Genomic DNA, 26,936 nt, shown 5'->3' with positions numbered 1-26,936 from the left:
TATTTCAGGTTTATTTTGTGTCAGATTTTTTCTTGGTGTTCCTTTTGGCCGCTGGGATGTTCTGTTTTTCAAGGTCTAGTGTTGACCATGAAAGAGCTTTAATGTGACAATATTGTAATTTGTGAAAAGCTTCTATGTGCAGCTGTAGTGGAAAAATGGCTAAAATAAAACATTTTAAATTAATTTTTATTTTGCAATCAATTTTTCAAACAAAAAAAAAAATTGACATGTTAATATGAGATATACCAATGCAACTTTAGGCACTATGTGGCTAAAAACATTTGTTTTTCAAGGTTATCTGAACATATTGTGATATATATCGTGTATCGTGATATAGCCCAAAGATATTGTGATATTAGATTTTCTCCATATCGCCCCCCCTAAACTGTCCCACACCATCATGCTGCCTCCACCGATGGCTTCTTGGTTGGCAGAGAGGACCGGGCAGATTTTCCAAGCTGCTCAGTGTGTTTTCAAACAAACGTGGCGCCGTTTAAATTGAAGTAAAAAGGTTTTTCGATAAAGAACGAAGCTTTGTTACAACACAGAAACGACTGAAATGAGAATGGGTCAGCAACAGGCAGGTGAAAGCTGAAGGGCGGCGTGGCAGTAAACGGTGGCTGCCCTGTGGTTTGGAAACAGAACGGAAACTTTAGTCTGAACCCAGGTTTCATTTCAGGGGAAAAACTAAAAAGGTTTCCACTGTGAGCCTGACTGAAACTCTGCAGCTGATCTCATGACAACATTCACGTCAAACATGGAAACGTCTTCCTAATCCGCCTCAGCCAGGAGCGTCAGCCTTTGTTAGACGCTGATCAGAACGATTAACGAGCCGCTGATGAGACATACGGGCGGGAGCGGCCATCAGGAGAACCAGCACCAGAGAAGATTTACTTTAGCACATATTTACTCAAACAGGAGCAAATCATCCAGAGAAGGTTTGCTAAAAAGGCCAATGAGTAACTGTTTAATCATCACATCTGATCTAATCAGGGAGAATGATGCAATTAGACAAAAGTACAGGAGCTTTGTGCAAATTCTATTATTTTAAAGAATGAAATGCAAATAACATTGTTACAAAATGAGAAATTTAGTCATTCAATCTAAGGCTGGACGATAATTCAATAACAATAAATATCGATCGATAGACGAATAACAATGATAGAAAAAGGGTCAATAAAAAGTTTAATAGAATAAAAGTTTTCCTTCGTTTTGCATTCTAAGGTAAGTTTATTTATATAGCACTTTTCAGTAACAAGACATTCAAAGCCATGTAGGTTAATAATTACAGTGATTACATCCTCCCAACCAATCACAATGCAGACCCAGGAACCAAGCTGGAAGTGCTGATAAATTTATCCAGCACCAACTTATTGAAATCCTCCTTCATTTTTTATTATTTTCTCCCTTCTTATCAGAACCCAGTTCTTGCTAAATCCGCTCCGTTCTGTTGCAGCTGACATGCTGCCTTCTGTCCTCTGGGGGGCGCAATGACAGCGACAATTGAAAAACCTGCTAAATTTGTTGGATTTTCCTTTTACATTTTTTGTGTCCTTGAAGAAAACAGGCACAATCAAATATAACTAATGCATTTATTTAAAGAACATTTTTAATTAAAATAAACAAAACACTGCAGCCGTGAGGCCCCCTGGTATCACGAGGCCCTGTGTGATTTCCCAGTTTGCACGGCTCTGGTCATGAAGTCTGGAGGGTTCAAAGGCTATTTAAAACAATAAATTTAACTGTTTTTATTAATCAGAATATTATTATTCAAGAGAAAAGCCTGTTGAGTTGGACATAAATCCTTGTTGAACATGAAGTGAAACTAACAAACACGTCTATAAAGGGTCTGACCAGAAATTAATGCTGTAGTGAGATTCCTGAAGGTTTCTGGTAAAAACTATGATTATATAAACTCTAAAACAAATAATAAATTTAGATTATCTCACTGCTGCAGCTCTCTTCCCTTCCATGTGGAGCAAATCCACTTTAAAAATTTTATTGACGCCTAAAGGACATCTGATCCATTAAATGTTACGTTGGCAAAAAGTGCTGACCTCTGCATTTAGGAAATTGTGTTTATTAAAATTGTGATTATATTGCAAATGCGTTTAATTGTGCATAATTTCCTTATGAAGAAATGTTGTTCACGCTCATAGTCATTTGTGTGAAATGTGAATAACTTCCATTATTTCTCCTTTATGTTAATATTGAGGAGCTGCAGGTTGTAAAGACGGAGGAATAATCTGCAGCTGATTGTTGTCGCCACTAGATGTCAGTAAACACCAACGTTACTGAGCCTGGGAACACTGAGGGTTGGAGATTCTTCTTCTGCGGTTTTCCCTTCCAGGCGTCTCCATCTACCTCCGTCTTCTTCTTCTCCCTCTCCAGCCACCTCCATGTCCTCTTTACCTCCACCTTTACCTCTCTAGTCCTCCTCCAGACCTCCTGCCAGCAGCTCCAGCCTCACCGTCCTCCTCTGGACATGTCCATCTCAGCCTGGTCTCTCTGGCTTCTTCTCCAGAACATCTAACCTGATCTGTCCCTCTGATGGACTCCTTCCTCATCCCCTCCATCCTCCAGACTTGAGGGAAGTCTGCTGCTTCCCTCAAGTCCAGGACATCGTTCTCACCCAGTGAAGGAAGCCACAGCATCTGCAGACACCGTTTTCAGGCCTTTACGGCGACAGAGAGAGAAATCCACATGGTTTCTTCTCCTGCGGTGTTGAAGATGCAGCCAGAGACGTTCAGCTCCGTGTCGCTGGTCGGTGTTTACCTTTACTTTAAAGGTGCATAGCTGCGTTATTTTATTTATGTTTTTATGAAAGATTATCACATCCTGCTAGCGTATTAGTTGTTATTCTGGTGTGTATTGATGCACATTGACCCATAAAAACACAGACATATATACGTAGACGCGTCATAGGACGCAGGTTCGCACGTCAACGTCACCGCCATATTGTATGTGGCAGAAAAAAGTTAAGTTCTGTTATTGTGAACGTGAATCAGAGAAGATGCCTCATTCCTGTGCTGCAATAAATACAGACATACACACACACACACATATATATATATATATATATATATATATATATATATATATATATATATATATATATATATATATATATATATATATATATATATATATATATATATATATATATATATATTTGTGTGTGTATGTGTTATAAATATAAGGATCAATTTGTTAAATCTAAACATTGTGGTCTTCATTATTTCATTAAACCGTGTCACATGTGAACCTTTAGGAACTTTTTGGGTGAGTATTAAAGAGGTAAAATTAATAATATGAGGAAAAAAAGTCCTAGGTCAATAAAGTAAAAATAAACAAAAAAACACAAAAGTGATATTGTTATGATAAAAACGTCACATTATGAGAATTAAGGGGGAACATTTCCACAATAGTCACAGTTTGCAGAATTATTTCACTCCTGGAGTAATAGGGCCAGGTTAGATTATTTTAAATATTTTTATTCTTTAGGAGAATAAATTCAGGAGAATGAAGCTAAAGGGATACGAAAATAAACTTGTAATATTACAAAAACAAAAATACTACGAATACAAAGTATATTCAGAGATTAAAGTCCCTCTGATACTGTTTAAGTGACTGAGTAACTGCAGATTTGCCACATTTAAGATGGCGGACGCTCTGACGCATCGCAGCATAGGCAGAACCCGCCCAACGACGCGTCTACTCTTATATTATGTCTATGCATAAAAATGTTAAATTTCCCGGCTGACCAATCGAAATGCGTCTTTGCTCCTCGCCACAGGAAAGACCCGCCCCCAGAAGTGAATAAAATGCGATTCGTAAAACTAAAAAAAACTAAATCTGAAAAAGAGACATTTGGAAAAAATAATTTGAAAATATAAAATCTGTCAAAAAAAATTTGTATGCAAAATATGAAATAAATTTTTTTTGTGTGAAGTATATGAAAAAAATATCTATTTTGAAAAAAAAATTGAATCTGAGAAAATAAAGTTACTCTCAAATCCTTTTTTTAAATTAAGAATTTCTTCAGTTTAATTTCTGTATTGCGTTTTTTCTTCTTCTTCACATTCTTTGCAACAATAATGGAACAAAATTCCCTCCACAGATGTGCTTTTAGGTTATCATTTTATCAGGAAACCTAATTTGTATTTTTTGTTGTCTTTATTGGTAAAAAAAAATCTTTCACGACTATCTATGCAATAATCTATTTAATACACTGTCCTACAACCCGTGCAATAATCCTGATGTAGTGACTTCTGCTGCTATCAACACCTGAACATAAGTCAGTACACATGTATGTAGGCGCATAGATATATATATATATATATATATATATAAATAAAAAAAGAGAGAGAGAGAGAGAGAGAGAGAGAGAGAGAGAGAGAGAGAGAGACCACTAAGAATGTAAATGAGACATTTAAATTCCTATTTCCTTTTTTTGTATTCTTTTTGATCCATTGTATATATGACGATTCACTGTATATAACTGAATGCACCTTCTTGTATGAGCCGACGTGACGAGTAAATTTCTCCATTGTGAGATCAATAAAGACCATCTTATCTTATCTCTTTGTGAAGATCAACATCTTAAAAATAAAACTAATGATTATTTTTCTGTTTGATCCAAACCACAATTTCACCTATTTATGTAAATATTTACAGATTATTCTTTTAATTATCAGTAGCAGCCAACCAAAATACACAATTTTCTCCTTTTAACGATGGAATAATATTCATATTGCAATACTGTAATTTCCCCTCTGGGATTATTAAAGTATTTCTGATTCTGATATAAATCAGAATCAGGCGTGCCAGTAGCGATCATGGGAATCCGTCCTGTAACCGGCGGCTGCCCATCCAAACCAAATTTATTGCTGGTTTGGCCCTCCAGCACAGACTCATGTGTAAATCCGACTACCTGACACAGAAATCACAACTCAGGGCAAGCCGCTGCCACTAATGGTGGCTGTTAGTCACGTCTAGTCAGACTCCAAACCAGGGAGTCCATTTAGTTCAGGTTTCCATGTAAAATAACGTCAAGCAGAGGTTCAGGTTTCACATTTTTGGTCCCTGAGCAGCAGCAGCAGCAATATGTCCTCCTGCTGTTTGTCCATAAAAACAAACAGAAACTTTGACCAGCATGTCGATGTATGTCTCAACACTTCTTACATGAGCAGTTTGACGGTTTCCTAACTGAACGGGAGCCAAAAGGAGGAAGGAGGTCGTCTTTGACGTGGTTCAGGGTTTCTCGTGAGCAGAAGCTGAACTGAAATCAGTGACGTCAAAAATCCCCGACTGAGGCAAATTAAATGTGTTCACTTTGGTTCCCTGTGGCGACACAGAGGGAAACGTCACGCCTGGATTTTCCCTCAGCCTCTGACCAAACACGTCTTAGTTAAACTTAGTTAACCTTAGTTAAAATGGTACCTTTTTAACATCCTCCTCTTTAAATGTTTACATTTACAGGTGCTTACAGACTCACTTCTGTCCATAAACCCCTGTTATTATCTCCAGCATTCACTTTCTACATGTCGTATTAATTAATCCTGTTATTATCTCCAGCTGTCACTTTCTACATGTCGTATTAATTAATCCTGTTATTATCTCCAGCTGTCACTTTCTACATGTCGTATTAATTAATCCTGTTATCTCCAGCATTCACTTTCTACATGTCGTATTAATTAATCCTGTTATCTCCAGCATTCACTTTCTACATGTCGTATTAATTAATCCTGTTATCTCCAGCTGTCACTTTCTACATGTCGTATTAATTAATCCTGTTATTATCTCCAGCATTCACTTTCTACATGTCGTATTAATTAATCCTGTTATTATCTCCAGCTGTCACTTTCTACATGTCGTATTAATTAATCCTGTTATTATCTCCAGCATTCACTTTCTACATGTCGTATTAATTAATCCTGTTATTATCTTCAGCTGTCACTTTCTACATGTCGTATTAATTAATCCTGTTATTATCTTCAGCTGTCACTTTCTACATGTCGTATTAATTAATCCTGTTATCTCCAGCATTCACTTTCTACATGTCGTATTAATTAATCCTGTTATCTCCAGCATTCACTTTCTACATGTCGTATTAATTAATCCTGTTATCTCCAGCTGTCACTTTCTACATGTCGTATTAATTAATCCTGTTATTATCTCCAGCATTCACTTTCTACATGTCGTATTAATTAATCCTGTTATTATCTCCAGCTGTCACTTTCTACATGTCGTATTAATTAATCCTGTTATTATCTCCAGCATTCACTTTCTACATGTCGTATTAATTAATCCTGTTATCTCCAGCTGTCACTTTCTACATGTCGTATTAATTAATCCTGTTATTATCTTCAGTGATGGTATCAAGGTGTTGTTTGTACCTGTAATACTTTATCAGCTGGTTCTGCTGTTCTTTATATCTCTCTCTGCAGGTGTAGAAGCAGACTCAGAGGATGTTCTACCACTCTCTCCTTTTCCTCTCCTCTTTCTCCTTTTCGCTCTTTTAGCATTTTGTCTGTTTCTCTTCTTTTTTCCTCTTCTACCCGTTTCTGTGTCCATTTAACATGAAATATTCCCAGAATAAAATCTAATAAAGCTTCTTGCACATATAAATCAAGCAGAGCTCTAAGGAGAAAGCGGTAATGCTCCACTGGTGAAAGTTAAACCTGTTGGGCTTTTTTGGCATTAAGACAACAATCATTAATGCCATACTACCAGACAGGACACGTTAAATAAAAGTTCAAATTTAAAAGGCAGACGCGTCACACATGAAGCGTTAGAGCTTGGGGTGGGGGGGGGGGGGGGGGGGGGGGGTCCTGACCTGGGAGGAGGGCCTCTTTGGCACGTAGCCCCTCCACATCTTGGCTTCCCTAGAGACGGCCTTCTCCAGGAGAAAAGACAGCCTCTGGCGTCCCCAGGGTTGGGCCATCTTCATGGTGTCCTCCCCGGGTTGAGCCTACCTCCCCACTGGATACAGCTACCTGCAAGCAGACGGTGAGTCGCTAAGTCCTGCGCCGCACACAGGTGAGTTCAGCAAACACCAGGTGGATCTCTACAGTCTGAGAACAAGGTTCCTAGCAGAGGCGTCCATTCGGCGTTTAACTATTCCAAGATTCTAGTTCATGCTTTTAGTCCGTTTCTCATTTTGGACATTAAACGTTAACAGTTCAGTGGTTTGGGTTTAAAACCCTGTAAGTCTGGCCTTTCTTTACTTATTTTAATTTGTTTATTGCTAAACACTGAACAGCAGAACAGGAAAGAAAGAAAGAATGATTTCCCTTCCTCCATTTTTGAATTTCTCTACTCTGTATTAATGTGTCAAAACGTTCAATTTGTTATACGAAAATATTAAAACTAGTGTTGCACCAATACCAGAATGGGGCGGGGCTCCGATCCAGCACTAAAATGGAGGTATCGGTATCGGCGAGTACCAACAAATAGGCACTGATACCATTTTAATGTTTGTATGTCACTTGAACGCAGCCTTCTCTCTCCCCACTAGTATTATACATGTTATATAAGTTCATGAAAGTTGCACTATTTTGGCATTTGAGAGCCAAAACTCAGGGTTTAAAAGAGATTATTAAATTATTAATGTAATTTTACTGTTGCACTTCTATTATACATGTTATAATTTCCCCAATGTTGCACTATTTTGGCCTCTGAGAGCTAAAAGTTTATTCAACTATTGTCACCTATTCCAGGTAGGCAATAAAAAGTTCTACTACCCTAAGTAGTAAGCAGTTCTTCATATATCTCTCTCCCCTTATTCAAAACCAGACTCATAACCCACCATGTTCCAGCTCGCTTATTTCTAAATACACTGCCCTGGTCCCTTCCCATAACTGTATTTGTATTTTTGTATTTTCATTTTTATTCTCTGTAAAGTGACCTTGAGTGTCCAGAAAGGCGCTGTTAAATAAGATGTATTATTATTATTATTATTATTATTATTATTATTATTATTATTATATACATACACACATCAATTTCAAACAGACGGTATCGGGGCCGAAAAATGGCATCGGTGCAACACTAATTAAAATCTATCAGTTTTTTTTTTTGTTTTTCTGTTGTGCCAACCTGGTAAATCTCATAGACGCTGATTAAACGGCGTTTTTTAATCGCATGTTCTGGGTTTGAGAACCTCAGTTTATAACATAATTAGGTCATAATGTAAATCCAGCATCAGCAGCATGTTTGTGTCATGACAGAAAATTTACAGTTGAACAGATTTACAATACATTGGTAAATTATTCATGCCTCTTGAACAGATTTTCTCACTTTATTACCGTTTTATGTAACAGATCAACACGGCTGCAGGTCTTTGGGGGCATTTTTCTACCTGCTTCACGCGTCTACGACCAAAAATATTGTTTATTTATCCGGAGAGTGTCTGAAAACATCAGTTTTTAACTCCTGCCACAGATTCTCAGTTGGATTTAGGTCTAGACTTGGACTAGACCATTCCGCTTTGATAAATCATCCCATAGTATCTCAGGCTGTGTGTTCTGGATTTATTTTAATGCATCTTAAATTGCACAAAGCTGGACTCTATTCACTAATTAGACGTCTTAATACAGTCAGCTGTAGTGGATTTCACGTACAGGGGGAGGATGAATACTTTGCATTCAGGCTGACGGGTCTTGAGCTGCTTTGCAGGCAGAATTGGTCAAAAATGTTGGACTTTGTCAACAAAAACATCGCGTAGATGAAAAAAGAAAGCAATAAACACCGACAGGCCCCGCTGCTGACAACCTGGAATTCACCTGCGCCGGAAAACACCTGAAAGCTTCGGGAGAAACCAGGGACGTTTTCTGACCAGTGCGCATGCGCGTTTTAAAACGAACCCGGCTACTTCCTGGAACGAAGCTAATTCTATAGCAACCCGCAGCGCAGCTAGCAGCCTGATAGCTGACGCGACGTTGCGAACAAACCAGACTTGTTTAAAATATATATATTTACAAGAAACATATTTCATGGCTTTATATCGGTGAGAGATAGAGGCCACAGACCGAGGTACTGTAGTGACAAACACGGAGGGCATTTAAATGTCTGACTCAGGTCCAGTAAGTAGACGGAGCCCGGCGGCTTACCTCCCCTGCGAAGCGGAGAAAACCACAGTTGGGTTTCATCCGGTCCTCTCGATCCAAGCAGAAGGAAAGACGGGTGGAATCGAGGACCCGTTCTCCGGTTTAATCGTCCATCGTGGGTTTTGAGGGCAAAGGGGTTTATATAAAAAATAAAAAAAATAAGAACGGAATATAGACGGGATACGTCTACTTCCGTGGAGGAGACTGGGAGGAGAGAGCGCTAGATCCCACCCACCTCCGGGCAGAGCCAGTGAGCGAAACAATCGCACCTTCTGTTTTTAGCTCATGTTGTTTGTGCGGTTCCTACAGTAAATAAGGCGTTAGATTTAACAACATCTGCTGCAGGGTATCGGTTACAGATGTTTGAAGAGAAAAAAATAATTAAGTCAAAACTTTAAGAGTTTATTTATTCAGTCCAAATGACGTCACACAGGTGGATCAGAATCAGCTTTATTGGCAAAGTCTGTGTGCACGAACAAGGATTTCAACTGCAGTTTCACACAAAATATAACACATTTTAGAGGAAATAAAAAATAACAAATAAGCAGAAATGTGTGTGTATAAGGCAAGTTAGGGTGGCGCAAATATGCTTAGGTTTGTTTCACTGTAGAGTAGCTGACTACGCTGGCTGGACCCAGGGGGAGAAACTCCCTGTGGCCCCTCACAGATTATTGCAAAAACAAAATCAGAGCCATTATATAAATTGTATTTCTGGAAGAAAAAAAATGCACATGCCCAAATATGCAAATGGAAGCCTTGGAGCTGCTGCAGTTGACAGGCGGCAGGAGAGCCGTCTGCAGGAACTACCACAGGGATTCAGTATCTGGCTGAACAAGTCCAACACAGAGAATCAGAGATCAGCAAGATGCATTTTAAACATGCAATAACAGCACCAGCTAAATTCACCCTTAACTCCCATTTCATATCTACACATCACCATGTCCCTTCTAGTTCTTCTTTTGCACCTGTAAACAGACCATAAAAACATCACAGACTTGTTATCAGGGCATCAACCCTCCAGACCACTCAGGTCTTCTGGCTCCAGCCTGCTCTGCAGAACCAGAACCAGAACCAGAACCACACATGGAGAAGCAGCATTTAGTTCCTATGCTCCACTGATCTGGAACAAACTCCCAGAAAACTGGAAAAGTTTTCTTTAAATCAAGATTAAAAACACATTTGTTTAGGGTTATCTTTGACTGTTCTAATTTGATTGCATTACTGAAACATCATTAGTTTAACTATGTAGTCCAACTGGTTTTAATGTTTGATTTTAGTTTCTATTTTCACGTTTTATTTTGTTTCTATATTTTATCCCGACTTGCTTTTATTCTATTTTATTTTACTATGTTTTAATCATGTAAAGCGCTTTGCGTTGTTTCTGTACTGAAATGTGCTTTACTAATACATTTGCCTGGCCTTGAAAGCGATAAATACAGGAGTGCAGCCTGTTGCAGGATCATATCTCAGTATGTTTGTTAGTTTGTATTTTGCTTTTAGTTTCTTTTTCGCCCTGCCTACTCATTTACCTAATCATGTAACAGTTGGCAGCACTGTTGCCTTGTAGCATTAATGTCAGGTTCAAATCCCAGCCTGGGGTCTTCAGTGTGGAGTTTGCATGTTCTCTCTGTCTGACTCCCACAGTACAAAAACATGACTGTAGGGTTAATTGGTCCCTCAAAAGTTCCCGTAGGTGTGAGTGTGTCGTCCTCTATGCTGCCTTGTGACATGTTTTAACTTCCTGAGGAAATAAAGTCTTTGTTGGGCTTTCCCCTCCAGGTGTGAGAGGCGTGTCTTCCAGGTGAGGTCAGCAGAGATGTCGTCAGCCAGCAAACATTTGATGTGGGTAATTTAAATTGATATACGCAGTAGACATATTACACACAGCTATATTTCAAGCATACATTCCAAGCCTTGTGAATCTCCCTCAGTCTCTTGAATAGGTTTAGCTTCATGTTCGTCTTTTCCTGCCATATTGTTTTCCTTCCACTCAGCTTTCCATTAATATACTTTATATACTGTACCCTATGAACATTCATCCTATTTATCAGTGATCTTTTAATTATGACAAAAGGTAAAAACAAAGCTGAATTAAGCAAACATAAACCAAACATTGTTTTAGATAGACAAGACTTGCAAGAAAGATTATTCATAAAATGAAAAACGTTACAGACAACAATCTCTTCGTCAGATTGTCATACAAGCAGCGTCTCAAGGCGATTTTCATTTAGTTTGTCTTTGGGACTAATAAAGTATTTATGACTTGAACTGACTACATGCATAAACATATATTTTTATATGCTTATTTTCTGTTAGGTTTAGTTTATCGGTAAATAATTCAGATTTTCTGCCACACGTCTTTCCTCCACTCAACTTTCCAAAAACACAGGATGCTTGGATCCAGTATTCTGTGAACAGCCAGATTCGACAGCAATGACCTTTTTGTGGCTTACCCGGCTTATTGAGGGTGTCAGTGACTGCTGGAAAACTGTCGAGCCAAGTCGTCTTCCTCATGCTTGTGGGCCACAACATATAATTACCGTATTAAAAAAAGTGGGTTTTCATTTATCTGATGCAACAGTCTAATCTTCCCAAAATCAGAGTTTTGGGTTTTTATATGTTTTATGTTATGTTCATGAAGATTAAAAGACAAACTTTTGAAATAAATCACCCTGTGTGTTCTCACTACAACCAGGAAGATAGAGAACATGGACCCGGTTCTGAAGTCCTTCCACTGGTTCCCTGTAGCTCAGAGAATAGACTTTAAAATAATTCTGTTAGTTTATAAATCACTGAACAGCTCAGCACATAAATACATTAAAGACCTGTTGTTGCAGCTTCATCCCTCCAGACCACTCGGGTCTTCTGGTTCTGGTCTACCCTGGAGAACCAGAACCAGACATGGAGAAGCAGCATTTAGTTCCTATGCTCCATTTATCTGAAACAAACTCCCAGAAAACTGGAAATCATCCAAAACACTGAGTTGCTTTAAATCCAATCTGAAAACCTGTTTAGAGCTGCTTTCAGCCATAATAATAGGAACACTGAGCAACATATTTAATGTGTATTGAAGTTTTCAACTGATATAATTTAATGTTTGTTACTCGTCTCACAACCAGGGAACGTTTCAATGTGTTTATGATGTTTTTATGCTTTAATGATGTAAAGCACTTTTAACCGCCTTGCTGGTGAAATGTGCTACAAATAAACTGGAATTAAATCTCCAATTCATGAGTTTTCTTCATGAGTCTCCTTCAGAAATACTAAAATCAGTCATTTATTTTATTATATTTTAATTTATCGTTTTTTTATTTATTTCTAGAGCTCAATGTATATCTGGAAGAGTGTGTTTCACGTCATTTTTGACACAAATAGCTTGTAGGGCGCTTCCCTTTTAACCGTTTAAACTGTTGACGTAAGCTCTGGACTCCCAGTGCAGCCAGCAGCGTTTCTGACGATAACAGACGCTGTTTTTGAGATTTGCTGGAAAGCTTTGCCGAAAGCAGTTGTTAAAAGGCTGTCAAAGAGAACTACGTAATGTCCAGGTTGCGTTGGGAACTTGTGTTCATGGCGACCAATCAAAATGCAGAATTTTGGGCGGACTATTTGAACGCAAGAGACCCCTCGTCGCTGATTGGCTAACGGAAACATCAGTCACAAAGAGGTGCGTCTCGCGTAACAGATTTAATTTTTCCGCCACTCGTTCGATTTTTCAACAGATCCAAGGTTGATAATGAGCCTCAAAGCTTTGTATCGATTGAAATTATTAAAATAAAGCAAAATACGCTGGTAAAACGTTAGTTATATGCGTTTATTTCCGAGACCAACCGTTGGAGCAGGCGGTCTCTCGGGTCAAACAAGGCTGTGATTGGCTGTTGCGGTTTGGCCAGGATGTGTGGGCGGGGCTTCACTGAACGTCAACAAAAGGCAGAAGAAAAGAGAAAAGGAGGAGAAGAACAGAGAAGACTGGAAGGAATAAACGACAAGAACCGAGAGAAGAGGACAGAAATGTGGCTTTAACCAGAATTAACAGGTAGGGGAGCCGTTTAAAAGCCATTTTCCAGCGTTTTAGGTCCTTCTGACACCGAGTATTCACAGGGAAAACACCAAGCTTCGTTTCAGTTTTAGCAGAGAAAGAAATAAAAGAGAGAGAATCAGGAAGTAAACGACCGTCCTTTATTTAAATATATGTTTTAGCGTCAATGTTTCTGTGTTAATCCTGTTAGAGTAGGTATAGTTATGTTTTTGTTTCATGAACACAAAATAAACTCTGGGTCGACGATGAAGATAGCTTCCGCCTCGGAGCCCTCAGTGAAAGGCTTCAACAAAACCAGATTATTTTATATCAGCTTCAGTTTAAAAATACAAAATACTTGAAACGGTAAAAACATACATGATTAACAAAAAGAAATAAATAAGAAGAAAACAATTTCTGACCCATGAAGACTTCATCTTGTTGGTGAAAAAAGGCTAGATCTCGGTGTAAAAATGTTTAATTTCCTAAATTGTTCTTCCTCTAAATTTAAATTCCTCAAAAAAAAAAAAACATTTCTGACCCCTTAAACCTTTTGTTGTTTTTTAAAAACAAGCCAAGTTTAGTGTTTATTCTGTCATCTCAGAACCCAGAGGTTTAAAATATTAAATTCCTCTAAATCTGATCTGGATTATTCTTCTGTGAAAATACATAAAATATAAATAAATTACGTTGTAACCTGTATAATGTTTGTGTTCTCGGAGCCGGAGAAATCAGAAAATGTTGGTTTCACAGCATAAATCTTAGTTTAAAACAACTGAAGCCACAATAGAAGAAGATTACTGCTGATATTTGAACTTTAGCTGGTTTAGATTGCAGCAAAGAGCCACATTTAGCCTATTTTATTATTATTACTGGTCGAATTATTTAACATATCTGTGGATTTTAAACAGATATGAATAGATCCAGAAACATTTTGACCTTTACCTTGTTTGTGTGGCCCAACCAGAAGCCGACTTCAGCTTGAAATACATTCTTGTTTATGAAATATTAAAGGACATTTTTTTCCCATTTCTCACTGATTTCTGCTGAATGTGACGACAACAAACTAAGATGTGTGATTGTTGGGTTTCTAAAGCGAGGGGATGTTGTTGTAGACGTTAAAAAAAAAAAACCTCCCCTCCCCCCACTCTGGGTAACAAACAGGGTTCAAGCCCAGTTTGACGTTCAGGGAGCATTTCAGCAGCTAAAACCCAGAGAAGTTTGGCTATAAAGATGTTTGCTGAGGTTAAATATGAAGCAGAGAGGTTATTTTTAAATAAAAAAAAAGCAGGTTTGTGTTGTGGGTCAGGCAGAGGAGGCGTCTACCAGAGGAAATCTGACACCGGCTCCAGCTGGGGGAAGTGGGATGGGCTCGGCTCTGAGTTACATAACGAACCCTCCAGCAGGTTTTTACCTGAGCCCACAGAACCTCAGCCAAGGTGTTCAGAGAGGAAACAACACATCTGAAAAGTGCGGAGTGCATTTAACCAGCAGACTTTTTATGAGGCAGATCTGAGGTAGAACACGGCGACGCTGCACACACACGTCTCCACGGCGGCGGTGGCAGCGTCATGCTGCGGGGTTGGAGCGCCGACCCGGACCGCGGTGAACCCGCCTAACGTCTCGTGTTCTCTGCAGGGTCTGAACCGCGGAGGAAAACAGTCAAAGATGGAGGCGGTGAGGCTGATGAAGGAGCTGAGGGCCAACTACGAGCAGGAGGCCGACTTCCTGCCCAGAGAGACGGGCCTGAACCTCATCGTGTCGGCAGAGCAGGTGAGCGGCGCCTCCTCCGTGTGCCGGAGGCGCTCCGTCCTGAGACTGACCGAAGCTCCTCTGCTCCTCAGAGCGCCGGGCAGATCACAGCCAGGAGCAGAGACGTGACGGTGGAGGACCTGTGGAGCCTCACCAGCTTCTTCGGTTTCAGCACGCAGACCTTCGTCCTGGCCGTCAGCCTGCTGGACAGATTCCTGGCCATGATGAGGGTACGGTTCCCCCCCACCGCCGCCCGGCCTCCGCTTCAGTCTGAACCGCCTGTCTCACCTCCACCTGCTCCCCCCCCCCTCAGGTCCAGCCCAAACACCTGTCCTGCGTGAGCCTCAGCTGCCTCCACATGGCGGCCAGAGAGACGGAGGAGGAGTGCAACCAGACGGCCAGCGGCGAGCTCATCCGCATCGGCCAGTGCCGCTTCACCGTCTCCGACCTGTGCCGCATGGAGAAGATCGTCGCCGAGAAGCTGCGCTTCAAGTCCAAAGCCGTGACCGCCTTAACGTTCCTGCAGCTCTACCACCAGATCACGCTCACGCACGCCACCTACAGGTCAGCCCCCGCCACGCAGCGCCGCTGTCAGCAGGAAACGCTTCAGCTTCCACGCAGAAACGGGGAAAATTTTCCATTTTCTGCTGTGTTTAACACTCAAACCTCCATTGGGGGTCAGATCCAGGCCTGGGGTTCTGCATATGGCAACTCCACTCAAACAAACTACATTACGCCCGCGGTCTCCATTTGTTACAAATCAATTTTATTTTGTTAATTTACGGTTATTTTCCTGTAAATTAGTCGAGGCATGAAAACCTTTAACATTTTGGAATACTTGTGTGGTAGTCTGACAATTTTATCGGTAATTTTGCAGGATCAAAGTTACAACCTTAGAGAAATTTAATTCCTCCAATTGTTTTTTAAGTTGTGAAGGGAAACTAAACCATAAAGTAATTTCATTTTTAATAAAAGTCAGCAGCCAAATTTAATTTTATCACGGCATTCATCACTTTAAAATCAATAACGTTCATTCCTCCTTTTTGTACTGATGTTGTTCTTTCTGAACACATGTTTTTTTATTATTCCACATGAAATTGTGATGAATTTGATTTTTTTTTTTATTGTGGTATTTTGGTACATTTAAGATATATGCTGGATAAACTAGTCTGGCTAGCCCTTCCATTTTTGTTAACAATATTCTTTCAAACATTGAGCCAATTGTGAAATATTAGATTTTAATTTTTTTGTAAAATGGCTTGAATATTTGTTCAAGCTTTTGAGAAAAAAGAAACCGCTAAATTAACTTAATAAAATTGATTCGTTACAAATGCAGACTGCGGGCTCTATGTAGTTTGTTTGAGTGGTGTTGCCATAATGTGACGTCATCAGGAGGCGCAGGGACCGTGGAGAATTTCTTCGTAAAATTGTCCGTTTACAAACCGCCAACAGTCGGCCGGCCCGGCTGCTGCAGGCTGAGATGTAGGGCAGCAGGCGCTGATAAGGGCGTCTCTCAGCAGCTGCTTACGTAACCAGGCCTGTTTTCATTCTGCAGGGACTGAACAGAACGTGCAGTTTCTGCTAGAGCGGACTTTACCGGACCCAGAACAAATCTGAGATAACAGGAGCTAAATCCTGATTTACACGCCGTTAAAAACTAGACTTTCATCTCAAATCATTACTTCTTTTTTTTTTTTATCATTTCTTCTTCGATCCTGAGGAAGAAATGATAAAAGATCCCTGAAGCTGCTTTGTTGCGTCTTCAGGCCGGTTAAATGAGAAACTCGCGGTAAAAGCACCAGGTCAGCGTCACAGAGCTGAAAAGCAGACAAAGCAGTGTTCCTACAGCGTAAGGCAAGTGAAATTCAAGACTTTAAGACCTTTTTAATGCCACTTGAAATAAAAAGTTAATACTAACTTCACGATAAACCAGATAAACCTGGTTGCGACAACTTCACCCAAATGTTTATTTTAACATAAACCATTATTTTCTGGCCCAGTAGACATGTTTAAAATTTTGAAAAACATTCCCTAAAGGAAGAAAGCTAAAAAAAAAACACACAAATTACAGATATATTTTTAACAACTACTGAACTGAATTCACAGACTTTGTTTTGTTCCCTACTAAAATAAACTATAAATCAGTTTTAAAAACCACAATATAACCAGTGCCAACTCTTTTTCGCAGCTTTGGTTCGGCCGCAACAGTTTTTATTGGTTCCGCTATCGGAAAGGAACCAATAATGGTTACATTGAGCCGTTCTGTAAAATAAAAAATATATAATTGTGTCAATTATTTTACCGTTTGGTAAGGATTACAAAAATTAAATCCTATTTATGACCTGGTAACAATTTTAAGACCTAAGAAAGACTGATTTAAGACATTTTAATGCCAATTAAGGCCTTAGTTTTATAATACAGAATTCAATGCCTTTTAAGACTTTTTAAGGATCCGCGGGAACCCTGCAAAGTTTTAAACGCTGAGCTCGTTCTTCATGATTTAAACGCCGTTAAAAAACCTGCAGAGATGCTGCAGTGTGCAGAAAAATGTGATTCTGACGCTTCTCTGTGTGAACAGGAAGGAGAGCCTGAGCCTGGAGAAGCTGGAAGCTCAACTCAAAGCCTGTCTGTGTCGGATCTCCTTCTCCAAAGCAAAGGTAGGACTGAACCGCCGGTCTGGAGCGCTTCCTCTGCTCCCACAGCCGTCCTGATCCGCTCTCTCTCTCTGCCCGTCCCTCCAGCCCTCCGTCCTGGCCCTGGCTCTTCTCAGGCAGGAGATGGAGAGCATCCAGTCAGAGGACATGCTGGAGATAGCCTTCCACATCCAAAGACACCTGAAGGTACGTCTGGGGGGGGATAAGCTCCTTAGGGGTCCCAGCAGCGTGAAAACACGACGGCTCAGATCAATGAATCACATGTGAAGGGGGCTTCAGACTGTTTATGTACTTAAATCCTGATAATTAGAGTTTAACGTGTTTATTTACCGTTTAATCTCCTGCGTATGGTGGCACAGATTTAGCAGCAGCAGACCAAGGCGTTTTGTTCTAAGAGTCCACAAGCAGCTCAGGAATTCAGTTTCTATGTCATTGCTGACATTCCTGCACCGAGCAGCTGATCGGCCCGCAGGTCCGGTTCTGCAGGGTCATTAAAAGTAGAGCTGGGCGATAAATCCATTTAATCGATTAATTCCAATTTACAATTCTTTAAGATTTCATTTTTTGGAAAATCTGGATTTTATTTTGCCAATACACTCATTGGGTTTCCATGAAGAGAACAGCATGTGATGCTGAATATATGTTTAGGCAAAATTATTGTCAAAATATTGTTAAGTGGAAACTTTTTTTTTTTTTTACCATAATACGAGATACTTCATTTCCTTTTTTTTTTTTTTTTTTACTTAGTTTGAATTTTCACAAGTGCAGTGAAGCCTGTTCTTAGCTCAATGTGTAATACCACCAGCAGCAAATGTTTTGTTATATTTTCATTGTTTATAATGGCACGGCTGCCATCTTGTTTTACAAGCATGTTTCACAGCTTGTTTTTAGTTGCACTTTGAATTCAGGTCAACTCCCTGAAGAAATGCTTGACATAAAAAGCAAGGTTTTAAAATAATTTCTTTTTATGAAACAAAAAGGAGGAAAAAAAATCGATTAATCGGATTTAGTATGATAAAATCTGAGATTTATTTTTTAATCCATATCGCCCAGCCCTAATTAAAAGTCATTAAATTATTCCTAAGAGCATTAAATGTCAGCTCATTCCTGTATAAACCCGGTTCTGGACCCGTTCCTCAGCGTTCCTCTCTCTCTGCTTCCAGATCGCCGACGCGGAGCTGCAGCGGTGGGGCGAGCGAGTGGCCCGCTGCCTGAGCGACTACGCCTCGCCCAAATGCAGCAAGCCCGACCACAGGAAGCTGCAGTGGATCGTGTCGCGCCGCACCGCCCAGAACCTGCACAGCCACCGCAGCGCGCCCGAGCTGCCCACCATCCCAGAGGACTGCTGGGACGAGAGCGAGAGGTGAGGCCGTACACGCCCCCCCGCTGCTTTGGCTGCTGATTAAATAGCAAACGTGCCTCAGGAAGGCTCGACTGTCACAGGAATTTCAGACGAAACGCAGACGGCCGCGCCCTCAGAGCGTCACCTGGCCGCGCCCTCAGAGCGTCACCTGGCCGCGCCCTCAGAGCGTCACCTGGGCACGGCCTGCAGGCAGCGAGGCGTCACGGCTCTGAGCAAGCAGCTGATCACGGCCTCGCCCGCCGTTTCAACCACGTCACCCCGTTACCCAACATCCCGCCTGACTCAGCGCGTTTGGGTCAGCTGACCCAGAGACGCCGTCTCTGGGTCAGCTGACCCAGAAACGGCGTCTCTGGGTCAGCTGACCCCACGGCTGATGTTTCACTTTCCTTCCTGCTCCGCTTCGCCCGTCACAGCTGAAGGAAGCAGATTCTGAGTCGTTCCTAAACGCTGAATCAGACGTCTGACCTAAAATCATGCAGAGAATCCTGATTAGTTGACGTCTGAACTTCTGCACTGCAAAGAGGAGCTAAAAATAAGTCAATTTGTCTTTTATTAAGTGTATCTGCACTTGATTTGAGCTCGTAAATAAGACGATCTGCCAGTGGAATAAAATTCTTACACTTAAAATTAGGGCTGAACGATTTTGGAAAATAATCTAATTGCGATTTTTTTTTTCTTAATATTGCGATTTTTTTTTTCCCCAGTTTAATTTATCATGTCTTATTAAACATATACAAACAACAAATCATTTTGTTTCCTCGCTGTGCAGATTAGTTGCTAAAAGACCCGCAGCATCTAAACTCAGAGCAGAAATGATTGCGTTCTGCCTACAATATATTTTAACCAAAATTGCAATTTTGACTTTTCTCTGCGTTAACCACAAGCAACAAAAATGGCCTCTAAATAAAGATGTTTGTAAACAAGGACTATTTAAAACAAGAATTTTTAATGTTTCTATTAATCAGAATATTATTCAAGAGAACAGCTTTTAGTTGATTTGGACATCAATCCTTGTTGAACATAAAGTGCATCCAACAAGCAAGTCTATGTATTAAACTGATTGACCTGTACTTAATGCTATGTATGATTATATAAACTCTAAAACAAGTAATAAAATTAGATTGTCTCACTGCTGCAACTGTCTTCCCTTCCATGTGGAGGCAAACCCACTTTAAACATTTTACCAACACCTAATGGACGTTTCTAATTCCCTGATTGTTACATAGCCAAAAATTGCAGACTCTGCGATTTGGAAATTGCGTTTTTTTTTTTTTAATCGCGATTATATTGAAAATGCGATTAATTGTTCAGCCCTACTTAAAATAGGAACAACTCATCATCATCACCCTATTTTAAGTGAATATGTCTAATTATCTTATTTTAGCAGTAAAAATACTAATTCCACTGGCAGATAATCTTGTTTAATTGCTCAAATGAACGACAAAAACACTAAATTCAAGAGAATTTGACATCTAGTTCTCTTTTTGCAGTGTAAAATAATGTAGAGAAATCCTTGCTGGAACCATTTTTAACGAGTTCTCTCCACATTATGAGCAGAGACTCCATGTTTTGGTGCAAAACCGAAACTATCAGGTTTCCTCTTTCCACCGGCTGGACGACATAAACCAAATATAGTTTATATGTTACTGAGACGCTGAAACTTAGAGAACAACAACTAAACGAGGTTAAAAAGCCGATAATAGCAGGTAAAGCTCCAGATAATCGCACCGGCAGCATTCCTGGTCACGTTATTACGAGATAAAGAGACAAAGAATAACCTGGAGAATTAAACCCGTCCAGATAAAGATCTCGTTAAGCCAAACGATGAAACTCCGAGCCGCCGAGGCCGTTATTTCTAAAAGCTTTCCTCCGTCTGGTTAGGATCAGAACGGCCTCTAGGTGGCGCCGTCGTCTGCTCCTCCTCTGACCGTCTGTTTGCTCCACAGTGACGACTCCTGTGAAGACGCCATGAGCTCCGGCGAGGAGTCGCTCAGCAGCTCCCTGGGCAGCGACGCCGAAGGCCCGTTCTTCCCGCTGCACTTCCGCCGCCAAAAGCACCGCCAATACCTCCACGCCTGAAGGCTCCGCCCCCCCGCCGTGCCCGGCTGTCCGTCCCGGCTCTTTATTTTTCTATTAAAGCTCCGCCGCCGGAGGAGAAGCGCCAGACGTAGAGCTTGGTTTGTAGACTGGTTCTGTGCATTTAGAGACATTCCAGGATGTCGGAGTGACGTCTGGAAAATGATCTCTGCGCCTTTAAGAAGCTCATCATGACGTCTGAAAAAATGATCTCTGCGCCTTTAAGAAGCTCATCCTGACGTCTGGAAAAATGATCTCTGCGCCTTTAAGAAGCTCATCCTGACGTCTGGAAGAGGATCTCTGCGCCTTTAAGAAGCTCATCCTGACGTCTGGAAGAGGATCTCTGCGCCTTTAAGAAGCTCATCCTGACGTCTGGAAGAGGATCTCTGCGCCTTTAAGAAGCTCATCCTGACGTCTGGAAAATGATCTCTGCGCCTTTAAGAAGCTCATCCTGACGTCTGGGAGATGATCTCTGCGCCTTTAAGAAGCTCATCCTGACGTCTGGAAAATGATCTCTGCGCCTTTAAGAAGCTCATCCTGACGTCTGGGAGATGATCTCTGCGCCTTTAAGAAGCTCATCCTGACGTCTGGAAAATGATCTCTGCGCCTTTAAGAAGCTCATCCTGACGTCTGGAAAAATGATCTCTGCGCCTTTAAGAAGCTCATCCTGACGTCTGGAAAATGATCTCTGCGCCTTTAAGAAGCTCATCCTGACGTCTGGAAAATGATCTCTGCGCCTTTAAGAAGCTCATCCTGACGTCTGGAAAATGATCTCTGCGCCTTTAAGAAGCTCATCCTGACGTCAGACCAGGCTGCAGACAGAGACAACCTGCCAGAACGGGACCGCTGAGCCCGTAAAACTTTTATTTTGCCTGTTATCAACCTGCAGCTGTGTGCAGGAGGTTAAAGCAGCAGCCGCCGTCGTTTTTTAATCTACGTCCTGATGCCTGAACTGTTCGTCCACTTCCTGATGGTCCCGCGTCGGCCGATTTAACGTAAATAACACAAAACTACCGCCGCTGCCGCTTTAAGCTTCCTGGTTTTCTTTGCACAGTTTTTATTTTCTATGTGTTTAAGTGTTAAATGGAGGAGGCGTGCGTAGGCTGTAGTTGTGATCCGGTTTCTGGTAAACATGCCGATGTAGCTTAACTTAAAAAGTGAGAATGTTGTTTGAAACTAAATAATGCTGAATGTGTCAAAAAAAGTGGAAAAAATGTTTATACAAAAACCTGTAAAACTGTAAATGATGTACAAAAAAAAAAAAAAGCTGTTAATAGATCTTTGTAGATAGCGAGTTATTTATTCTGTTTTTGTCACAAGTACTGAAAAAGAAAAATCTTATAAAAAGGCTATTTTTAAATCAACTGTCTGCTGTTCATTTCTCTCCACTTTGACCTGAAAAATCAATAATTTATTCCAGAAAAAAAGCAGAAAAAGTGTCACGTTTGTCCTAAATAGGCCACCGTAGCGTGATTTGTTCACAATACTGCTGGGGTTTGGTTTATAGGCGGCACAGCTGAGCGTCATCTGCATAAAATGAGATCAGACTCCAGAATAAACCAGAAGAAACGTATAAATAAGAAGAAACGGGGACCAGAGGCTCATCCCTGAGGAACGCCACAGGCGGAAAATAACGACCCACGCTGCCCTCTAACGGCTCAATGTCGCTCAAATAAAACTTCTAAGAGCTCAAAAACCCAGACTGCAGGCAACAAACACACGAACAGACAGTAAAATGTGGCGTTTCTTTGTCCAGATGTACGTTTATTTGGACAAATCCAAACTCTCTGGGTGGAAAACATCAATTATCAACCAGTACAGAGGCCAGACTGAAAACTTATCGCAGCACAGCAGGTCCAATTTAAACCAGAACAGAACAACAGGTCAGCCGGTTCCTCAGCGTTCAGGTTGTACTCACCGCGATAAAAAGATAAAGAAAATGTCCAAAACCGCCCCATCATCCTCAGAACCCCATCCGAGACTTCTTCTTCTTGGGTTGGGAGGACTGCGACGGCCCACGCTGGCTCTGTGAAGCCCTGATGGGGGACAGGAACTGGGAGTCGCCCAGCGAGGAGAAGGTCGGCCTCAGGGAGGCGGGCTGGGACCCGGGGAGCTGAGAGGAAGAGGAGGAGGCGACGGGACGAAGAGGCGGCCCGCTGCTCTGGGACGGCCCGTCCTGGGAACACAAGAGAGAGAGAGACGGTTCTGATTGGTTCTGTGACCCGACGCCGCATCAGAGCCGGAGCCCGGCTTTTATCTCGAATCCAGTGTGGAGAAAAGTGAGATTTGTATCAATCAACGTTGGTTAAACGGGTTGTTCTGGTGTTAGAGAAGCTTATGCACACATAAGCATAAGTTTTTATTTTTATTTACAAAAAAAAAAAATTCCCAACCAGTTTAAAGGTACATAGCCACGTTATAAGCTTATTAAAAAAGACCAAAAACAGTTTTATCATCATTAAAGTTATATACACCAAGCGTCCGTCCTGATAATGTGTTGATGCTCCTTTTTGAGCCTAAATAAAACCCAACAACTGACCAGATATAAACAGACGTGGCGCCATCTAGTGGCAGTATCACAGAACTACCATAATGCCAGTTTGCTTAATTAATAAATCAAAATTAAATAATGCTAAACTGAGCCAGATCTTCTGTAATGCCTCACAGTAAAGCAGCAGCTCAGCGTGAAGAAGACCAACGTTATTAATTAAATAAACGATCTACAGCAACTCTAAGAGCCTCATATCAGAACATTTACTCACATCAGTCAACTCTGCGTCACATCTGAGCCTCGGCAGGTTTAGCTTCAGTGAACACCAACGTTCAGACTGGATTCCCAGAGACATTCCAGGTTTTTGCCTCTAGGAATCATTTATTTGTGTTTTTCCCACTGAATCTTGGACCTTTCTTCAATGTTTCACTGGGAGATGCTAATAGCCGTTAGCCGCTACCATGTTTTAGCCCCTGCTGCACATGCTCAGTACGTACTTCCTCTGTTATTGTAAATAAACACTAAAGGCTTTAATTACTAACAAATTGAGCAAAAACAAAGCATAAAAGACCAAAATAACAACTAATACGCCAGCAGGACGTGATAATCTTTCATAAAAACTTTGTATGCAGCCACAGGGAGCTGCTGACGTATAAATAAATAAAGTAAAATATAGTGGCTATGCACCTTTAAAAAAACTGTTGACATTAGATGTTTAATTAGATAAATTCAGAGTTAAAGAATAGGTTTTGTGGCGACGTTGAGTAAATTACAATCCTCCACTGTCTTCATCATTCTTGGTTTCCTGATCCTAAAGTTTATTTTTTTTCATGCACCTTTAAAGGAAACGGTCAAACATCCAGAGACAAAACTAAACTTTAAACATGTTAACAATAAATTTCAGCCGTGCATCATTTAGCCACGATGGAGAGAAATGTTTGAATCTTTTATAGCTGCAGCAGAACAGGTACGCTGGTGATGCATCAACTCTACAGCTGGCCCTTTTCACAGGAGGGCGATCATAAACAGATCCGAACCTTTAACCGGACTTTAAAGGTTCTGGACCGGCTTCCCGTAAAAACACCTGCAGCCATTTAATCCACGCTTAAAAAGCCGAGCTGGGCCACTAAACCAGCCAGTTTAAATGTGCTGGATGCAGCTTTGTGGCTTTAAAGCAGGACGTTACTCTGCAGAAAAGGACCTTAAGGTAAAATCTTCTTCAAATGAGTGAATTTGTCCTTAATTTGAGCAGGAAAATAATATTATCTGCCAATGAAACAAGTATTTTGACCCCTAAAATAAGACAATTAGATAAACTCCACTTAAAATAAGATGATGGAGATGAGTTAATTTATTCCACTGGCAGATAATCTTATTTTCCTGCTTTAATTAAGGACAAATTTAGGGCTGAACGATTTTGGGAAATAATCTAATTGCGATTTTTTTTCTTAATATTGCGATTTAATGTGATTTTTTTCCCCAGTTTAATTTATCATGTCTTTTTAAACATATACAAACAACAAATCATTTTGTTTCCTCGCTGTGCAGATTAGTTGCTAAAAGACCCGCAGCATCTAAACTCAGAGCAGAAATGATTGCGTTCTGCCTACGATATATTTTAATCAAAATTGCAATTTTGACTTTTCTCTGCGTTAACCACAAGCAACAAAAATGGCGTCTAAATAAAGATGTTTGTAAACAAGAACTATTTAAAACAAGAACTTTTAATGTTTCTATTAATCAGAATATTATTCAAGAGAACAGCTTTTAGTTGATTTGGACATCAATCCTTGTTGAACATAAAGTGCAACCAACAAGCAAGTCTATGTATTAAACTGATTGACCTGTACTTAATGCTATGTATGATTATATAAACTCTAATACAAGTAATAAAATTAGATTATCTCACTGCTGCAACTGTCTTCCCTTCCATGTGGAGGCAAACCCACTTTAAACATTTTACCAACACCTAATGGACGCGTCTGATTCCCTAATTGTTACATAGCCAAAAATTGCTGACTCTGCGATTTGGAAATTGTGTTTTTTTAGATCATGATTATATTGAAAATGCGATTAATTGTTCAGCTCTAGACAAATTCACTAATTTGAAGAAGATCTTACTAACTTTTAGCTCCCATGTGTTAAACACCTGAACTAAACCGTTCCCACGCTGCAACATGGCGTCTCTTTGCGTCCTCACCTGCGTCTCGTACAGCCAGCCGGGCCTTCCTCTCCTCTGATTGGCTGTCGGGGTCTGGGGAGTGGTGGGCCTGCTGGGCGGCTCTTTCTGCGGCGTGGCGGTCAGCGGGGGAACGTCTTCATCGTGAGGCGCCGCGGCGGCGTGGTCGCCCTCCAGCAGCGCCGCCAGCTCGCCGTCTGACCACGCCCCCTGGCTCGCCGCGGAGGACCAGCCCGTGGAGCCGGAGAGCTCGTCCAGCTCCGTCTGGTAGCTGACGGAGGAGGTGAAGCTGCCCGTCAGCTCCATGTGGCCGCGCGCCGCCCTGCGCGCCTCCTTCTCCCTCCTCCTCTTCCTCCTCAGAGCCTCCATCTTCGTCGTCCTGTTCAGCCCCTGCCGGTCCTGCCACCACGCCCGCCACTCGTCCTCGCCGCGCCACGCCACCGTCAGCCGGGCGCTGACCGGGTCCGTCCACGCCTCGGCGTCCACCAGCGGGGGGACGGGGACCGGGTCGACGGCGGCGGCGGTGCCGAGCAGCAGCGAGCGGCTCCACATGCGGCGCTTCAGACGGCGCCTCAGCTCCTCGCCTCCTGCGTCGCCGTCGGACGCGTGCAGCAGACCTCGCGTCTGGACGGAGAAACGCGGCGCGCCGTGCGCCGCTTCCTGCCTCGCCTGCCTGAGCTTCTGCAGCCACACCTTCCAGGTGTGCAGCGTCCTGCTGCTCGCCGTTACAGGAGCCTCCCGCCGCTCCGCCGCCTCCTCGCCGCCGCCGCTCGCCTCCTCTGTCCCATCGTTGATGAAAACCTGCAGCCGCCCTCGCTCCCCTGACTCCTCCCTCTCGGGGGTTTCCGGGACGACGGTCTGAGCGCCCGGCGCCTGAGTCGGCCCGATGACGTCTTCGTCGCTCCACGTGTCACAGACCGCCGGTCGCAGGTGGGCGTGGCGCCACGGCGACGTTTCCATCACATCTGGAGGTCGGAGGTCGCTGGCCGCCTCTGGAGCTTCAGGCGGTTCCCCGCCGCGGCGCCGGCGCTCCATCGTCTGGTAGAAGACGTCCCCCGCCTCCGTCAGCTGGAGGACGCACAGACGGTCCCTCACCTGGAAGCCCGTCAGCCCTGAGAGAGAAGAGACGGTTATTTACCCCCCCCAGCCTGACAGGAAACGCCCGTTTCTCCTCCACATGGCGCCGCCTACAGCCGGCAGGGTTGTAGGACTGGAGTCCGAGTCATTAGCTAAATTTAGAGACTCGTGACTTGACTTGGACTTGAGCACTGATGACTTGAACTTGGACTCGGACTC

The 26,936-nt window shown here is 41.9% G+C and overlaps 3 protein-coding genes across 4 annotated transcripts in view; 1 reads left to right on the top strand and 2 right to left on the bottom strand.

The window, feature by feature from the left end:
* ccni (cyclin I) overlaps positions 1-9,342 on the bottom strand; it is a 32,679-nt gene extending 23,337 nt beyond the window's left edge. The window contains exons 1-2 of the mRNA XM_036139961.1: positions 9,114-9,342; positions 6,839-6,998 (exon numbers count right to left, since the gene is read on the bottom strand). Coding sequence (XP_035995854.1) covers positions 6,839-6,952 — 114 coding nt within the window. The 5' untranslated portion in view covers positions 6,953-6,998; positions 9,114-9,342. The remainder of the gene's footprint in view (positions 1-6,838; positions 6,999-9,113) is intronic.
* A 3,651-nt stretch (positions 9,343-12,993) lies between these two features.
* On the top strand, positions 12,994-22,174 carry ccng2 (cyclin G2). Of its 2 annotated transcripts, XR_004931507.1 has the most exons (9): positions 12,994-13,143; positions 14,764-14,898; positions 14,970-15,107; positions 15,191-15,441; positions 17,456-17,534; positions 17,619-17,717; positions 18,695-18,894; positions 20,841-21,032; positions 21,071-22,174. XR_004931507.1 is itself a non-coding variant. In XM_036139960.1 (8 exons), the coding sequence occupies exons 2-8, from the start codon at positions 14,794-14,796 to the stop codon at positions 20,971-20,973; spliced, it is 1,005 nt and encodes a 334-aa protein (XP_035995853.1). In that variant the 5' UTR covers positions 12,994-13,143; positions 14,764-14,793; the 3' UTR covers positions 20,974-22,174. The 2 variants fall into 2 exon arrangements, 1 of the variants encoding a protein (XP_035995853.1); XM_036139960.1 differs by having other exon boundaries at positions 20,841-22,174.
* Positions 22,175-22,708: 534 nt separating this feature from the next.
* The window catches only part of taf1c (TATA-box binding protein associated factor, RNA polymerase I subunit C), a 13,479-nt gene continuing 9,251 nt past the window's right edge, over positions 22,709-26,936 (bottom strand). The window contains exons 13-14 of the mRNA XM_036140695.1: positions 25,662-26,752; positions 22,709-23,146 (exon numbers count right to left, since the gene is read on the bottom strand). Coding sequence (XP_035996588.1) covers positions 22,934-23,146; positions 25,662-26,752 — 1,304 coding nt within the window. The 3' untranslated portion in view covers positions 22,709-22,933. The remainder of the gene's footprint in view (positions 23,147-25,661; positions 26,753-26,936) is intronic.

Source organism: Fundulus heteroclitus, chromosome 8, assembly GCF_011125445.2.
Source record: "Fundulus heteroclitus isolate FHET01 chromosome 8, MU-UCD_Fhet_4.1, whole genome shotgun sequence".
NCBI classification, from domain to species: domain Eukaryota; kingdom Metazoa; phylum Chordata; class Actinopteri; order Cyprinodontiformes; family Fundulidae; genus Fundulus; species Fundulus heteroclitus.
The sequence above is the reverse complement of the archived record's forward strand: the minus strand, read 5'-3'. Positions and strand labels throughout refer to the sequence as shown.

Bases quoted from the DNA above. Each gene is read 5' to 3' on its own strand.
- ccng2 (XM_036139960.1), top strand. From the start codon at position 14,794: ATGGAGGCGGTGAGGCTGATGAAGGAGCTGAGGGCCAACTACGAGCAG. The intron at 15,108-15,190 runs GTACGGTTCCCC...CCCCCCCCTCAG, and splicing joins GATTCCTGGCCATGATGAGG to GTCCAGCCCAAACACCTGTC. The intron at 17,535-17,618 runs GTAGGACTGAAC...CCGTCCCTCCAG, and splicing joins TCTCCTTCTCCAAAGCAAAG to CCCTCCGTCCTGGCCCTGGC.